This window comes from Anoplopoma fimbria, chromosome 10, assembly GCF_027596085.1.
Source record: "Anoplopoma fimbria isolate UVic2021 breed Golden Eagle Sablefish chromosome 10, Afim_UVic_2022, whole genome shotgun sequence".
Lineage (NCBI taxonomy): Eukaryota > Metazoa > Chordata > Actinopteri > Perciformes > Anoplopomatidae > Anoplopoma > Anoplopoma fimbria.
The window spans coordinates 3,894,139-3,912,427 of record NC_072458.1 but is presented as its reverse complement, the minus strand read 5'-3'; the positions used below and the strand labels follow the sequence as shown (position 1 = coordinate 3,912,427).

Below are 18,289 nucleotides of genomic sequence, written 5' to 3'. Positions count from 1 at the left end.
ACTCAGGTTTTGTTGAAGGCTGGACAGAATTTGAGCAAGACATCATATGTTGAAAAATACATAACTGATGATGATGAGTTAAGTGCGTTTTTCACTTGGCTGATGTAATGTGTAATCCTCCAGCAGCTTGTAACTACTGTAAAGTGCAGTTTCGGCCTCTGCGGCCGGCCTGGTGTTCGTTAGTGGTTCCCTGCTAAGGTGGGCGCTGAGCTAAGCTGGCAGTGAGTGGGCACAGACTGGGGAGATCTGACTGGCATGTGCATGGGTGGCACAGTCCAAATCCTAATTGCTGAAAATATATATTTGGCGATGCCAGGCTGGTGCAGAGTGTCCACGGGGAGTGTATAGAGATGTGTGCAGCGGCTGTGAGGGGAGGAGTGTTTTGGGAGAAGACACCATCAAGACTTTCAGCATAACTGAAAGCGTGACTGATGTGTGCGTGCATGTGTGTCTGCACAGCATATGTTCTTCATTTGACTTTAAGACACTGTATTTCTATTTTGGACTGAATTTTATTCTGTTATCATTCAAACTATATTTTTCTGATTCAGCTGCTAGAACATGAGTGAACAACATGGTAAGATTTAAAAGAATCAGGCCAAATATCCAAGTTATTTTTTCCGTTAGCGCACCATTTATGCAAGGTACAATCTCCCGAGCTCCAAGTTACCTGCCAGTAAGCTGCACTTAAAAGACTGCACAGGTAACAAGTTTTCTTTAATACTTCAAAAGACCATCAACCGGAGCTTTTAGAGAGAAGCATCCCCCTGTAATGGACAGAGTAGCACTTTGGAAGGTAGAGTGAAGAGTCACCTGCACTGAAGTCAGCCAAATTAATATTTGATGAAGGTACTAGAGTCGATGCAGGCTGGAGGACTTGGAGAAGTGGGAGGAGAGATTGAGGGAGGACGGCAGCAGATTTTATGTATTTAAAAATATAGGATGTAGATATAGTAGACTAAGAAGTATTGTGAAAGTCTGTCTGAGTGCAATAGACAAGAAAAGAATGACACATAAACCAAGTTTCATCTTGTGTGAACCCCATGTGAAAAATAAACTAGCTGCAGGGCTCCTTTTATTCTTGTTCAGCTCGCCTAGACAAGACAAAGTGCTCTTCACATTGTCAACGTGTAGATATACTGCGTAAAGTACCAGCATGATAACAAAGGCTCAGAGAGGAGAGGGAGGAGAGGATAGATGAGTATGGGTGGAGGAAAGTGGGATGAGAGTGAGGGGAACGGAAGAGGGAAGGAGCACACAAAGGTGGTTTACATTCAAACGTTCACAAGGAGAAAAATACAAACAAACAAAATAAAAAATGAGAGAAACAGAATGTCCTTGACACCATCAATAGTCCTCAGAGGCAAAGACAGCTACAGATAGCTTGGAGCAGGCAGACTACTCCCTTACAGTCAGCGTGCCGTTGCAGCAGATTAAAGCCAGTGTAACCCTACGGGCTAGTTTGCTAAATTAAATCCAGTGAGGCTCCTGAACTGCTTTTGTACGGCTGTGTGCAGGTGTACTGCTCCTGAATGGCTAGATCTTTTATTTCTGTGTTTAGTATGTGTGCTGATGCGCTCATATGCGTGCGTGTCCTCCATTCCTTTGAGGATCTCCAAACGAACCGTGATATGGTAATATGAGACTATTCCCAGCTTGTCACTGAGTAAAAGCCAGACAAACATAAATCAGCCGACCAAAAGCAGTGAAACGATCAGATACTCGATCTGGGTGATGCTTTCCACCTGAACATCTGTCCTGCAACATCTTTTCAAATCCTTTTTTCCCCCACTCCATTCCTTTTCAGTTTTTTTGTTTGTTTCTGTAATTCAGCTTTGACAACATCTGGATGACAGCTGCCATGACAAATTATGACGAGGCTTTCAAATGCCAGAATGCATCAGTGTCAAGGAAAAACTCTACCTGGTTGTGCTAAATTTAATTTGACTTATAAGAAGTACAGTTCCTGCGGGGAAGCTGATGACAACAAAGCAATAACAACAAACCGACTTACAACCTGGGTCTCTTTTATTTTTCATTTGTATAAATAGACAGAGAGGGTTTAGGGAAAGTGCAAAAGGGAGGAAAGAAGAGTGAAGGGATTTCACAGGTTTTACCGGTTCCTTTGAGCGAGAAACGGTATATTATACAGGCTACATTTATGGAGTGAAACTGATCTCAAAGTGGTCACAAATGTGTACGACTGGTGCGTGATTTGGGTCATCAAGAACATGTGTTTCAATCTACACACATACAGAGCAATTTGAACGTATGTAAAACAGTTTTACAAATGCACACATCACAACCTGATTAAATATTCAGATTTTAAGTACAGATTCTTAATTTCAAATTCACAGATCTGATCATGTCTAAAATTATTTTTGATTTTATTTGTATTTATTTTACAGATTGTTTAATGTGTGTGCATGGATTGCCCGATACTCAAGGATCAGGTTACATTTGCATTTGGAGTTTTAAGACTATTTTCACATATTCAAATTTCTTGGTATTTGTGTGTAGATTGGAACACGCATTTGTGAATACCCCAAATTACGAACAACTCGTTCTTTTTCATCCATAGATCATGTTATACAAATTCTGGACCCTTTGAGATCAGTTTCACTCCATATAAATGCTACTGATGCTTCATGTACTACTCTTTCTTTCCTCCCTCCTTTCTTTCTAGAGGCAGTGAGTGTGAAACTCAATATTATAAAAAAGGGATCGAATACGGTCCTATCTGAGCTGGCTGCTGGGTTTTCCCTTTCAATCATTCGTCCCTACTCCTCTACTGTTTCACTGGGGAGATATATTATCAATACTTACACTATATCAAGTCTAAAGAGTATGTCTATAAATGCACATTACTTTTATAGACAAATGGACATTTGCTTCCTACATATCATGGCATGAATGATGATCTCAAGATATCCTCTGAAAGTTGCCGTCTTCCACATCCACCAACCCACAAATAGTCTAACTTGTGTTATGTTTCAGCCAAACATACACTGCTTTAACATTTTCACTACACCCTCCATACTGTAGTGTGGAGCCCGGGGTTACCACGGTCGGCTCTTTCATCACTCTTTAATTTCTTTTCTCAAAGCTTTCTCTATAATTCATCATGACAACTGTATATAAATGTGTGTTCACCATGTCTTTCTATTTTTATGCACCTTTGTATTTTTTTGCATGCTGGGGCAAAAAGGAGGGAAAAAACAGCGTGTTTGTGCATCTGAAGAGATAAAGACGTGTACCAATGTTCTGTTGAAGGTCCTTTAGACCAAAAGCTAAAATAAAGTGTTCTCTGCATATATTTAAGTGTGCGGATAACTATTCTACCTGTATGTGTACCAGTAAAAGAGGCAGCATGTCGCATGTGTCTCTGCCTCATCGGCTGACAGAGCCAGAAAAAAATGTATGGACTATCATGACAAAAGATTCACAGCAGCCCAGAGCTTCAAAGATCTCCTGTGATACACATTTCCTGTGGGATTTTTGTAAAGCAGAGGGAATAGGCCGATGAGTGCAGAGAGGAGGGATGAAGAACAAACAGACAGAGGTTACTAGAGAGGAAGGATTACCCTTGTGAACACAGCACGGGAGTGATGTGAATTTCCATCCCTGTGTGGTTATTATCTGTGGATGTATGTGTGTTTTTTTATACATGTGCGCATGCATGTGAGGGCTGTGTGTCTCACCTTGCCTCCTGCGACTACTGATTTTCCTGAAGCAGGTTCCGTCACACAACCTGTTGAGCCTCTGCTGTTTGATCAACTCCATGATCTCCGGCTGGATCTTCTCTCGCAGCTCCCTTCAGAGAAACACAAAATAAATACATTATTGGTTTAAGAGAAATATCTATATTCTATAAACTACATCGTTCCAGATGTGGAAAGTGGGTCGACAGTGAGGTACATGATGCGCTGAGATCTGGAAGTTAATTGTTTAACATATGCCAGGTTCTCTGGCAAAGTGCATTATTCATTTCAAACCCCTGGATTAAGGCTGTCAGGGGGGAAGAGAAAATGCCAGAAACACAGAAATACGTCCAAACATGCATGCACATGTTCACACAATCAGAAATATGTCATGTAGAGCGTCCCACAAGGCTGATCAGTGGGAATCTGTGCTGCCTCAGCTGTCGCTGTCATTATTCATGATTCTACATGCATGTGTGTCTGTGTTGCATATGAATGTGGAGCACACAGCACTAGTCAACATAAATTATTTATATTATCTGCCCGAGCAGCGCTGCTGCTCCCCATCTTTATTTCTCATCATTATACTTGAGTCTTTTCTCTTACAATTTGCCTTTTATTATTTTCCTTTCTTTAGAAACAGGCAGACCTTGACAGGATTTCAGCTTTTCCAGTCACGTAAAAGCTTACATTTCTATAATTTACTTGTATTTTCCCTTGCTGATGTCCTTGATCACATTTTGGTCCTTTTTTCTCTCCCTTGTCTTCTTCAGGCTGATCCGCCCTCATCTCCCTTCATCTGTCTCATCCTGGCAGTCTTGTGTGTTTGCCTCATCAGTGACTCCGGTCATTACATTGATCTGTGGTCAGACCTTCACTCTGGTTTCTTTAAAGAAGCAGCTGGTTGGAAAAGTGTGGCTCATTGCAGGTAGGATGGATGATGATGGCTCGTGCTTCTCTTCTGACTGAGCTAGACACAGGAGACTGATCTGAGACTATCTGATGGTTTGGCTGCATTGCCCTTTTAGGAAGCAGCTCCAGGTTCAATTCAAACTGATCCTTTCCAGCAAATGCCAAAAAAAATAATTAAAAAAAATCACCATAGACGATTGAATTAAAGGGCTGAGGTGTTCTCTATAAAGGAAGCACTCTGGGTGGTATCAGGTTTTCACATGATTAAAGAAGTGAGGCAAAATAAACAATTTCCAGCTCTGCAGAAATGTAAAGTACCTACCCCAGTATATTAGTGAAATATTTATGCACAGGTTGAGCAGGGAATCAATAATGAATTACATTACAACCACTTTTCATCCTCATTTTCTGGGGACTGCATTACAATTAAGTTGTGTATTAGTATTTTTCTCAGAAGTGCATCATCAGCAGTTCTGAGTTGATCTGCTGCATGAATTTATGTGGTGTTGATTATATTTTTAGTGCAAGCAACAGTCAGTAAATACAAAACTTTCCACTTACGTTAAACAAACTGCATTATATTGATTAAAGCAGAAATACCTCAGAGTCAAAACCAAATATAAGACAAAAAGACGCTCTACAGGAGACACAGCTTAGATCTGAAGCCATAAAGGCTCCTCTTCACCTTCTTTTGATGTCTAAAGTCGTTCTCTACATTAATTGATAGCAGAAAGCACTTATAGCAGACGATACAGAGCTCCTTTAAATCTGCAGTCTGACATGCGCTGCTCATTATGTTTACAAGTCATGACTGTGCTGTATTGATTAGAGGAAAATTCCAACCTTGGGTAGTCGCACGTTGTTTAAGACAGACTCATCAGTCTGTGATGCTTTCCAACAGTCATTCTGTGATAAAGTATTATAAAATGTTCAAATGTGCTTTTTCATTTCAGTGTCAATTTCTGCCTTGTTGCATTCTGCTATACTCTTGTATTTTTAAGATAAGATACATACTACACTGTGTTTTTGTTACGTAATTCTAAATGAGAATTTTTTCGGGTACATTTTCTACACTTTCCTTTGCTTTCATTCTTCCGTTCTTTCTCAAATAGGATTAATTGGCGTTTAAAAGTTTGGTCTCTACCCTTCAAATATCGATTCAATAAGCCGTTGGCTCAGAATTGATTACTGTTCAGAGGGACGAACTCTCCCTGTGGAACAATTTTCCAATAGTGCTAGCTATACTCCATTAAATACAGGCAGGACAAAACAATGTTCTCCATTACAGGCCCTGCAACCATGATCAGTCAATGAATGATCTATTACAGACTGGCTCTCCATGCTTTGCGAGCTGGAGGGTCGTTAATGGAGTATTCACTAGGAATGCCAACTGCAGACAATTTGAATTTAATGCATATTTCAATCGTGGGAGGAGAGCGCAGGAGCAACCTGCTTAGTGTCAGTTGCTGGTATTTGGTTGACAAATGGAAAAATAAGCAATTACAAGTATATAAACGACCACAACTCTTTTTGCAGATGCAAATGATATCCTGTTTAGGTAGTTGAGGAGAAGGAGATATCACTGAGCAGTTTCTCCAACTCTACAGAAAATGTCTTACTTTTCCTTGTATTCAGAGTGGATTTACTAAACAAAGCTGTCAGACCTACAGTATACATGAGTACAGTCAATGGTATTCACATTAAGTCCAGCAATTTGTTGCCATTTTGACTTCCCAATAAGCTTTTGTGGGACACTTCGGGCAAACAATACAACCCTTTGACAAAAGTGTCTACATCACACTGGTCATTGATTGGTTGACTCACAGGATGGGGCGGGACTGGAAGTCTTCCTGATTCATCCTTTCGGACTGGCGTATCTTCAGGATCTCTGTGTAGCTCAGGTTCTGCAGGCGACTCTTGAACTGGTCCAGGGAATTAGGCTTGAGAGTCAGCGCTCGCATGATCTGCTCCCTCACCACCTGCATTACCTGCGGAGGAGAAGAGGCGGAGGAGGGCGTGATGAAATCATCATGGATGCAGGATCCACAGAAGTGTGTGTGTATTGGCCAAAGACAGAGTCAGTACAGTCAGGAAAGTTCAAACTAACCCCCTCCATATTACAGGGGGCAGTGGAGCATATAAACTCCTGTTCAGTTCCCGACAGGATTATCATTTTTATTTTTTTCAGAACTGTAGCCTGTAATCCAGTCTGGTGCACTGATCTTTAAGAGGAAAAGAGCAGAAAGGAATCATTCGACAGTGTCTAGTCAATTTTTAGCCTTGGTATCATGCACCAGTGAAATGCATGACAGAACTTGCTTTTAATTCCCCAGCTAGCTTATACCATTAGTCTGGCTTTGGCTGCAGAAGCATGACATGAATGGTGTTCCAAGTCATCAATCCCACTTGAGGGGTCTTTGTGATCAACCGGGGCAACAATACAATAGAAAAACACTTCATGAATGTCTAGATCAATTTGCCTTCAGTGTATTTATCGCTGTCAAGAGATAATTAAAGTCTACACACAGAACTGTGTGTGTGTGTGTGTGTGTGAAAATCAAATCATCAGAAGTGAACAAGCAATATCTATACTCTACTGCCAGACCACAAACAGACTCAAGAGGATATCTTATGTTTACGGAAATAAAAAAGGAAAATAGTGGCTAGCCGGTGAAAATTAACAAGAGGATTTATATGATTCTCTCAATAAATCTGATGGGAAAAACCTAACAAAAGCTATCAATAAGTAATAAACGTTATGGTAAAGGATCAAATCGTTGATGAATTGTGAGTTTTTTGATCCTGCCATGCTTGCACTTTATTGCTTTCACATTTTAGCTCATGCCATTGAGCCCTGAACACTGGATTTTACCAAACAAAACCAAGGGCCTGAACTGAACAGTGCTTAAATGCATTAAAATGTGAAATTGAATTAATCCCACAGACTTTTACAAAGTTAATAAAGCACTAATTCTTATCAAAGTATAAAATCTCCTCATCCTTCCGCACACACACTTGAGCCTCAGGAAATGAGTACTAAGCTAGCTTTACACTCGTACAATCTGATTTGCAGTCTGCCTTATTCAAACTTCTGCACTAATATAACTTAAAGATAGTTTTATTTACTTTATTTGTAAAGATATTCAGCCCACACACAAGGGAGCAAACATCACCTGCAACAGTGGTTTCCCCTTGAAACTGAGAGTAGCTTACAGAGCTTTGATAGATGTGGGCCTGTAAATCCTGCTGATGCACTTGGCTTCATAATATTTTTCTAGCAAGTTTGAGCAGCTCTGTTCGAATTACTGCAGGAGATGTGATGGTAGACGTGACAAGCAGCCCTGATTACGGATCAGCCTTGTTAGCAGCCACCTCCGGGCCTTCAGATGCTAATAAACTGGATCAGATCATACTGAGTTGACAGAAAGAAATAGTCTTTGTCTTCCCTTCTTTTCTCTTTGATTTTACTCTATTGTATTTTTCTCTTTACTGTGCAAGGCCTGGTTAATGAAATGCTTGTGGCCCAAAAAATTTCAAGCCTCTGCAAACATTTCCTCACACTACGAGGACTCAAAGAGTTTAGGGTGAGGATGAGTTTTGTGTTTGTATGTAGTCAGAGGTAGATGTTTTTTCCTTTCCTTATAACTGGTGTGTTCTCCTTTTCTGTAATCTCCTGTGCTCCTCAACCTCAACTATGCCAAAACCCAGTGAGCCAAGATGCCCAACACAGTCTTATGTAATATTTTTCTTGCTGTTTAAGTGTACTGCAAGGCGCTTACTCATCAACTTGCTAACCTCTGAGCTCTCACAAGTCAGACTAAGCCAGGGGTGAAAGCATTATAAATAGATGAATTGAGCTGCCAAAAATGAAATATGAACAGCACAAACCTCCACCGGCACCGAAAACCCAACAAAGGCGATCGGGGATAATCCTCTTGAATCAGCATTGCATTCGCTGAGTAAAAAATGCATTAAGAAATGGTCTGGGCTCAGACTCTCCTTTTGCTGCTGCTGTACAGTGACAGTGCCATGAAGAGGCATTAACCCATTTATGACTCGTTATCTGATAAGCCCTGAAGTTAACACTTAGCTCCCACCACAAAAAAATACTGGGAAAAAAGTGATTTTCTCACTGATTACACAATTTAATCCAGGGATTATCTTTTGGAATGCAAATATGTTCAGAGGGGATAATGGCAGTGTATTTTCTAACAAATGGGCAACAAATTGACCTTGAAAAAATAAACGCGAGACAACGGCAACAGAAAACAAGATGGTTGGGTCAAATAAATTTAGAGATGCAAGCATGTGGCTTTTTGGCACCAGCTGAAAGTAGCTATATACAACATATTAATGGCCAAATATGACAAACTATTAGAATCATATTTTTTTCCAAAAATCACTTGCAGAGTCTAAAATTTGAACCTGTGTAGTCTGATTAATCTACAAAGCTCAGACTGAGACCCACATCTGTGCACATGAGGTCCTGTTCCGTGTAATCTAAAACCTGACTGGCATGAAAGTTGAAGCCGAACATCAGTTACTCGGAACAAGTACATCCTTCAAATCCCCTTTGAAAGAGGCAGACAGAAGATCATGATCTTTGCCATTTAAAAAGAAGCGCCGCTCCAGACCATGTGTGCAGAATATTAACCTCATAAAATCATTAGGAAACAAAGGTGTAACACAAGGTGACACAAAAGACTGACCAACCACTAGAGGGCGAGGGTCGATACATTCCCTCCTTGTTGGTCAGGACTTGTTCTAGAGGTCTACGTGCAGAGACTGCGAGCTGAGATGATGGCTTGTAGGAGCTTATACAAAGGAGGATTATTCTTTTTAATTAATTTGTGTCCGTCCCTTCCCATCTCTCCATCTCTTTATCCATCCATAAAAACAGCTGTCCATTCCTCCCTCAGTTAAAACAGCTTGAAACATATTAAAGCTACCCCTCTGGTGGTTTTGACTGTTTTCTGTATTCTCCCTGTAATATGTACGTCACATTGTCATGGGGAGAAACAGGTGTCCAGCTAACAGCAGATTTACAACCCCCAGGACCGGCCTTTCAGCCTCAGCCTCCGCTTGTCCTCCTGTTTGAGGTGAAAAATGAGCAGACAAATTGATGAAGCCACAGCTTGCAATCATGCTACAAGAGATTCATCACTCCTGTCCACAACTTTCAATAACAACTTAGCAACACAGTTGCCTATCATAAATTTTCACACACATACACACGAATATAATCCTGATAATTAAGGCTCAAACTAATTTATTTTCCGATTAAAATTACTAATGGTCTGTCAGTGTGTCTAGAAAGAACATATTTCCTCAAGAAGCCATTTCAAAATAAAGGAAACTGTATACCAAAAAATGAGCTTTGATATCCATTTGCTGTACCCCAAAACACCCAAATTGTCCCCTGAAATCATGATATCAGCAGGACACTTCCATTTTTGGGGGGATTTTACGAGCTTTTTTAACACAGATCTCGTTGTCACATGCAACTCGCTTTCCAACATCCTCCTGCTCTCTGGAGATCGACTACCACCCAGCCCTGATGTTTCAGCGGAGCAGTCCTAGGGGAATGTTCATTAATATGCCTTGTTTGCAGTCATGTCTCCGGAAGGAAAACAATTCTGTTGGCCCATGTGGCTGCACTCATGCTAATTAACACCCCGAATATTCATCACATTTAATACGAACACATGGTCCTTTCACAACAGGGCGGAGGGGCATCATGAATATTTTATGTTCATCCTTCTTTTTCATCGGCTGATTGCTCAGAGAGCACCTTGGTAGAGGTGAGATGACATCAGCGCAGGAACAAACTTTGCAGGATGAGCTCACACCTTTAACGCTCAGTTTTGTACTGAAGTCATCTCGGCTGCACTTCAGATGATCAGCGCAGAACTGTTCATTGTCGTAGCGGCTGATCCAAGATTTATCTCTTCTACTGTATCTTGTCCAACTTAAATTCTGTCTTTCTCTACATTCCCTTACATGCTCCCTAATCTCTTCCGGACAACAGGCCATCATTCTTTCTTGTAGCTCTTTGGAGGGAGAGTTAGACAGCAGAGCAAGTGTCAGCAAAAGTAATTAAACGCTGTCCCATGAGCCATCTAGTACATTCCTGCCACATTCCTCCACCCTCACTCTTTTCCTCTCCTCCCTTCAGTCTGTCCTCAAACAGGACAGTTGGGCAGCTCCTTCTTCCTGGAGTAGCCCCACCATCCATCATCGACAGCGCAACAGCCGTAACAAATTACCTCCCTCCCTCTCCGACCAATCGACTGTCGCCGCTGCTCCATTTACCTAAAAGGGATGCTAATGACATCATTTACCAGCTGTCAGTCAAATGCTCACCCGCCCCTCAAGCCTGGGTGGGGAAATCTGGAGATTGTGCTGGAGAGGCACTTTGGCGGGCAAATAAGGTGGTAATCACAGAATAATGACTTTGCTGATACTCCCTGAAAGCAATCAAAAAGTCTATGTCACAAGTCTATGTCACATGGTGAGAATTTGAGCATTGGTGAGGTGTGCATTCAAAGGTGTTCACGTGTAAGATCTGGCCAAAACGTTTTTTTATAATTAACATCATCAAAAGAGAGTTAAGAAGAAAGAAGTTTTGTTATTTATATTTCAATCTATTGTGCTGCAGAGCATTTTATTTTCAACCAGAAAGGTCTGGCCTGTAGTTTCTGGTAATACTACTTGTTCCTCGAGAGGCAATAGTGAGTCACTGTAGCGCCAGTTTGCCCTCAGTCCAGAGAACGAAGGAGTAGTGCTGTACCGAGGGCTTGTCAATAATACATCCATTGCCTGTGTCCACTTTGATAGTTCGTCTCCACCAGGAGATAGATTCGTCAGGAGTAGAGTGTGCAAGTTGGCTGCTACACCACCCCGTTGTGAGGCCCAGCGCTGGGGTTTGTGCTAGCTGAATAAGAGTTGCTGACAGGTGGTGGCCTCCCGCAGCTACCGTGTGCTCCCCCTCCAGGCGGGGTGGTCTTCTTGCAGCTGGGAGGACGAGATGATCGTTTCTCGCCATTTTGATATTATCAAAATGTAGACGGTAGAGTCCCTGGTAAGTGGCGCAAACACTCAGAGGGCCAGCGTAACGAACATTATAAGATAGCAGTGATATTTTGACCGGCTCTCAGATTTTCAGCCGTTTGGTTGAATTTCGCATTATTTTTTAAATAAGTGCTTATTAAATTTAGATTTTATGGACCCAGTAGTAAAGGTAAAATACTGACCTCTATTTCTTTGTAGCACATGTGGCTAGACATTACACATTGCACCTTTAACGCCTTGAAGTAGACAAAACATGCACGCTTGCCTACATACAAAATAATTCATTATCACACATGCACAATTGTTCAGTTCTATCCGAATGCCTGTGTTTTTTAATTATCAGTAGTAAAAGAGAATATAGGAAATCCATTTACCTGTTATTGAAATGGTAATTACATTTTACCTCCCTGCCACCGTGTTCAATTAATAATTATCTCCTTCAACGTCAACCACGATGTCATTAAAAATAAAACAAAGCCACTTTGATGGGCATTACAGGATGCCTGTCTACTAACATGATGCACAGAGAGAGGAGTGCTGCTACGGGTTGTATTAAATAGAGAAACTAATAAAAATGCAGTTGTTATCAATTATTTATTCTAATACATTAAACAATTTTCATCCAGGAGAACCAGAATGTAGTCCACACTGGATCACATTAAGTATTGACAGGTTTAGGATGAGCCTTATTTGTCCTATCACCATGTAGGCAACAGATATTGTTTACTTCTGCTTTCTGTTTATGAATGATAGTGACACTAATCTATGCCAACAATGCCAACTGTGCTGGTTTTTGCTCTCTGTCACCCGCGCATTCTGTGTGAGAGGACGTTTTGGGGAGGCACAACAAAACCCAGATCTCCGTCTGACAGGCGTTAGACAGAACACACACACACACTACAGCTTCGCTTTGGTCACAACACAGTGTAGTGCTTCAAAGGCTTCCCACTCGGGCTACAAAAAGCTGTTTTGAGACAACAGTCCATGTTGCTGGTGTCATGGTTATAATGGTTGGAGACATTGAAGATGACATAAAGGGGACAACATGTGACAGCCTTTATCTCCATTTGGAAGGAAGGATGGGGATAGTCAATGTGACAAAATGAATATGGGTCACATAAGTAGTAAAAGATTATTGCATACATAATGACTAGAGCTGAAATCATTAGTTGATTAACTGATTGCAAAATTGCTTGCGGTTAGCTTCTAAAATGAGAGGACTGGCTGCTTTTCTCCATTTTATACAATTGTAAAGTGAATATATTTGGGTAGTGGACTGTTGGTTAAACAAGATGGTCATTTTTCATCAGTTCATGGCATTTCATATACAAAATGATCAATCGATGTTGCAAATATGCAACCCTAGTAAGGACCTTTTACAGCATAATGCATAGAGGGTGAAGAACAAGAAGTGAATGCTGCAGACAGATTCCAAGATTATATTCAGCATATTCAGCTTTTCTTGTTAGACTCTCCTGACAACCCGTCATGGCTCTTTGTCACGTCTGCTGAGAGCAACTAAGTGGAAAGGCACTACTTTCATCCATTAAAATTTCAATTATGTATCCACCCCCCACAGCTGAAATGTAAGAAGTCACTGTATCTGGGTATTTCAATAAAATAAAATAGAGTGGTAAGGGTAAATGTAACTTTAAAGCACAGCGGGAAAAAAGCAGCTTTCCTCTCTGAATGCCTTAGGGACCTGTTTGACAGTTTTACTGCACTACAGGGAAAAGCACATACTGTATTGAAGGCAAGAGAGATATACACACTCAACGTACACTTACACTGCACACATACTAATCCATCCCTCGCTTACATGCATTATACAGTGTGAACAAGCACCAACACACACAAAACAAAAATAAAGCAAGGAATTTTGGTCCATCGCTTAACTCGAGTACTCGATCTACTTCACACTTGGTAATGGTGGGGAACCAAGGAAGTGCGCTTGTGACCAGTTTGATATGAATAAACTTAGAAGAAACAAGCAAAGAGTGCTCTGTGGTGCATCTAAGGCAGAGCTTTAGGGTCTGTAGTCTGAGTCCAGCATGTCGTCCACAGCAGGCAGACTGCGGCTAATTGACTGCTGTTCACTTTACAGCCGAACTCTTTTTCCACTTCCCTAGAGGTAACACAAGCAGATAGCTGATCGGAAGTAGAATTGAACCAGGGTGTATTTCACCGCTGTGACCGTGAGTAAGCTGCAACTTAGTTGAGTATTTCCCTGCTGTATGACTTGATACTTAAATAGAACACTAGTAACGTAATTGCCAGCAAAATATTGTTGCTAATAAAATCCATGCTTTGGCCTGGTGTTTTTCACGGATGTTTCTGACCGTGTGACCTGTTTTCTTTTTTGGTTAAAATGTATCTGTCAGGTAAATGTATTAGTACAATGTTTTTATCTGAAGTAGACGTACACAGTGAGTAGTATGCAGTTGAGTGTCACATTTCTGATGTGCTTTGGGGGGCTTTTTTAAGCTATTCGGGGTACAATCACTTAGAAGAGTAACATAATTCAAAAATTTTAGCTGCGACTTGGGTGAGTACCACTATGTCATGGCAGGTGTATTGCTAAAGACTCATGGAAGCACAGTGTTGATATGAAGTTCTTTGTATGAGCCATTCTCAAGAAAGTCTTAACAGGCATGTTTTCGAGGGGCACTGCACTAGATCCATGTAGATTCCCAATAACCCCACATGCACACAATACATCTGGAGACCCCCCTCCATCAATCCTATTCTTTCTTCCACATGACTGATGCAAGGTTGACGCCGGCTGTTGCTGCTTGCTGCTGTTGCCATATTTAGAGTGCTAGCACTGCAAGCCCAGACAAACTGTCAGAGGAGCTTCTTTTCAACAACAGGCTCCATGTGAGGCTCAGCACAGCCCATATGGATGACTGGAGAGCAAAGTCGCCTGGGAAATCGCCACTTACTGCGATTTAAGAAATGCTGATGAAAGCCAAGTGGCGACCTTGGCTTGTGCACAGCTTTGCATTAATGTTTTATTATGACTCGGTTGTTGCAGGAAATATGAACGTTCTGCGTTAATTGTCCCAGAGGGATGAGTAAATTGGTTGTGATTAAACATCCATTCAAGGACATCAAAACAGGTTTTATTTCATTATATTTCATATAATAACTCCCAGCTGGAACAATCCCTACCCAAGAGTCTACCCATAATGCACCCGTTTGCGGAGTATGAATTCTATCTGAAATATCAGCTTTAATACCTTTTTGGATCTGAAGAGGTCTAAAAACTGACGTCAGTCAAGTTGGCCATGAATAATACAAAGAGCAACTATTAAGGCCTTTAGAAACCAAAGTTTTGGGGTTTAAGGAGAGCTGCACAAGCCGCACTGTAACAGTGGACACCACACAGATTTTCCACAAGGTTTTCGACAAATTAGCTTATTTCCATGCGCAACGGGACTCAGGGCCTCCAGGGTTATGGAGTTAGTTAGCTGATTCGTACAATTATGTGCTGCTCTTCTTCCTGCACAATACTTCTCACTATTGTGTGTTTGGCAAGGCTCAAAGGAAGCGGTTTTATTCATGTGAGTGTGGTTTGGCCCAGCCGTAGTTTTTTTGTTTTTGCTTTTCGTGTGAGGCAAGGTTGACTATCGAGAAACACCATGACTCCCAAATAGAAAACTACTAACAAAGTATCAGATATCTTCCTCACATGCCTCGTGATACTCACACTGATGAATGAAGTGCTTCAAATTAAACGCGGATTCAACAAAATTATCAGGTTATTAATGACGAGGCCTACAGCAGTCATATTCAAGCACGTATCCACAATAAGACGCATTTGAACACAAGGCCTTTTGCGGAGACTTTCATTGTCTACAAGGAGAATCCAAGGTATAAACTGTATGTATTTCTTTGCACAAAATTCTGACAGATATTTATCAAACAAATGCACATCGACAAATCAATAGATTAGACAGTTTTAAATACATGATAAATAAATCAAAAGACAAGAAAATTTGTGTTTTCTCATCTTTTCCACAGCTGATTTCTAGTGAGCAGCTGTGAAGATGCGACAACAGTATCATTAGTTTGAAACACAACAAAACCAAATGTTAGCTCTGCATCTCTGCTCATGTAACTCTGATGGTTTGATGCTAATGGTTGCTGATCTCTCTGGTCTGATTAGTGAGCGGAGCTTCTGCGTTTTAAGTGTGAGTGGGCCAACGCTGCCTGAGATCAGAGATCCCCCCCTTAGGCACACAAATCAAACCAACCAATGCACAGATGAAAAAGAAACGAGCCCCTGCGTAGACACAAAGCTCGGCATTCATACTGTGCTCTTGCCACACACACACACACACACACACACACACACACACACACACACACACACACACACACACACACACACACACACACACACACACACACACACACACACACACACACACACACACACACACACACACACACACACACACACACACACCAAAAAAAACTAACTGATAAAACCACACACTAACCCTACAAGGACTCAAACACAAACACACCTATTTATTGCGACGCATGTACAAAACACACATTCGTGCACGGTCCAAGTGCGCATACACATGTGCAAAAAATATAAAACAAACCTTGTTAAGGGAGTGGGAGGTGAGGCAGCCAGGCAGAAAGTTATAAATAGCCTGTCTGAATTCAACAATAGAGGTGGAGGGGGGTCGAGAGACAAGGATGAGGAGGAGGGAAAGAGGGAAAGAGGGAAAGAGGGGGAGAGAGCACAGGAAGAAGAGAAAGAGAAAGAGCTATAAAGGGATCGAGGGAAGAACGTAGAGAGGAAAGATCTAGAGAGGTTGTAGAGGTAAATAAAACCAGTATGGAATAAGAAAACAGCGGGTCTCATTGCAGAAGAGGAGTGGGGGAGGGGCAGGTTTACTATGTCCTGATACGAGTCATAGATGTACTGCTTCATGCAAAGCACGACAGCAGCAGTCACAGTTGTTGGCATATGGCAGCTTGTGCAGCGCCTTCATTACCGGACCAAGCTGCTTTTTGGAATCCAAACAGGGCATCCACCCAAAAACCTTTCACACCTGCACTCACATTATCATAGTCACATCACTTCTGACCGGACACAACAGACACACCCATTTCATTAACCTTGTATGTGTGCGTGTTAGCCTTCTGGCAAAGTGGAGGAACTGTCCTGTTGCTAAAGAGCAGAGCCAGAAATCGTTTGCATTGATTTGCATTAAGCATCCTTAACTGATTTGTGGCGAGCAGCCTTAAGTAAAACTAGAATAGCATCTAAACCCACAGTCATAGGCTTTCATATCAGCCAAACATTAAATTATGTTAGATGGTTAATGAGGGGGTCGGTCTGCTGCAGCTGCAGGGGCTTTTGAGGATGACCAAGTGAATAATCCCACATGGGACACGTCAGTAATCAACATGGTTGAACAAAGCAGATTATCTACTCTCCTGTGGATCACCTCAGGTCAGAGGAGAAAAGTCAAACACAAGCAAAAAAACAGCTTTGCTTTACATCTGTGCTCGGTTTATTAAGATGAAGGGCTGGGTAACCAGGTTCAAGGTGTCTTGCTCAAGGGCACTTTCAAAGGACACTGATACAGACACACACAACAATGGTTTTTCTTTGTGATTGAACTTGGCTTGCCATGTAGGATTGTAAACAGTATAATTACTGGGGCTGCAACTAACTGTTGGAATAGTTTGTCATTTTGTTGATTACGCTTGTTAGCTTTCATGCAGAGACTTATATGAGAAGATTGATGTCATTCTTGTATCCGTCTGTTCAATATGGAGCTTGAGTCAGTTAGCTTAATTTAGCGCAAAGACTGGAATCGGCTAGCCTGGCCCCGCCAATAAATAGTCCAGCACCCTAGTTAAGCCATTTTGCTGTGATATAAACAAAACAAATAAGATATAACATGTTAATAAGTGGGCTTAAGAGGTGCTGGTAGATGGATGTTTTTTTCACGTTAGGACAGAGCCAGGTAAGATTTTTCTGTCTTTATACACTATAACTTAGTTGTCTCTGAGCATTAGCTTCCTACTGAACAAACATATACGTATGAGAATGACACCAGACTTCTCATTTGAGTCTCTTCAAAATGTCAAACTATTCCTTTAATTTGTTTATTTTTTTAGATGAATGAAAATAGTGAAAAACTGCCATCACATGTCTAGAGAACATTTTCAAATCAATCAATGTCAATTTGATAATAAACAAATCTATATATATATATATATTTTTTTAAATATATGACTAATGATTAAGCACTAATCAAAATTGCTTAAGAATACCTTTTTGTCAATCGACTGATTTATTAATATCTTAAACAATTCAGCACAATTCATTATAGTAGGTCATCTAGTAGCCAGGACACAGTTCCTCTGTACAAAGCCGGGTTTAAAAGCACAGCAAGTGGATACAATTGTACTGTGTATTGTCCGAAACAGAATGAAATCAGGTCCTGGCAGTATTTCACAGACTCCTGCTCTGCAGTCTGGGGCTGACCCCACTCTAATTCTGAGTCAAACCCCTCTGGCTAAAACACTGGTTGAAGCTCATCCAAGGCTGAGAGAGACAGGATGGAGTGGAG

General features: G+C 41.2%; 1 protein-coding gene across 4 annotated transcripts in view; it reads right to left on the bottom strand.

Moving 5' to 3' along the window:
* Positions 1-18,289, bottom strand: part of elmo1 (engulfment and cell motility 1 (ced-12 homolog, C. elegans)) — a 101,240-nt gene that overhangs the window by 6,974 nt on the left and 75,977 nt on the right. For all 4 annotated transcript variants that reach the window (XM_054605821.1, XM_054605820.1, XM_054605819.1 and 1 more), the window contains 2 exons: positions 6,438-6,601; positions 3,702-3,814 (listed from right to left, as the gene is read on the bottom strand). In XM_054605821.1, coding sequence (XP_054461796.1) covers positions 3,702-3,814; positions 6,438-6,601 — 277 coding nt within the window. The remainder of the gene's footprint in view (positions 1-3,701; positions 3,815-6,437; positions 6,602-18,289) is intronic.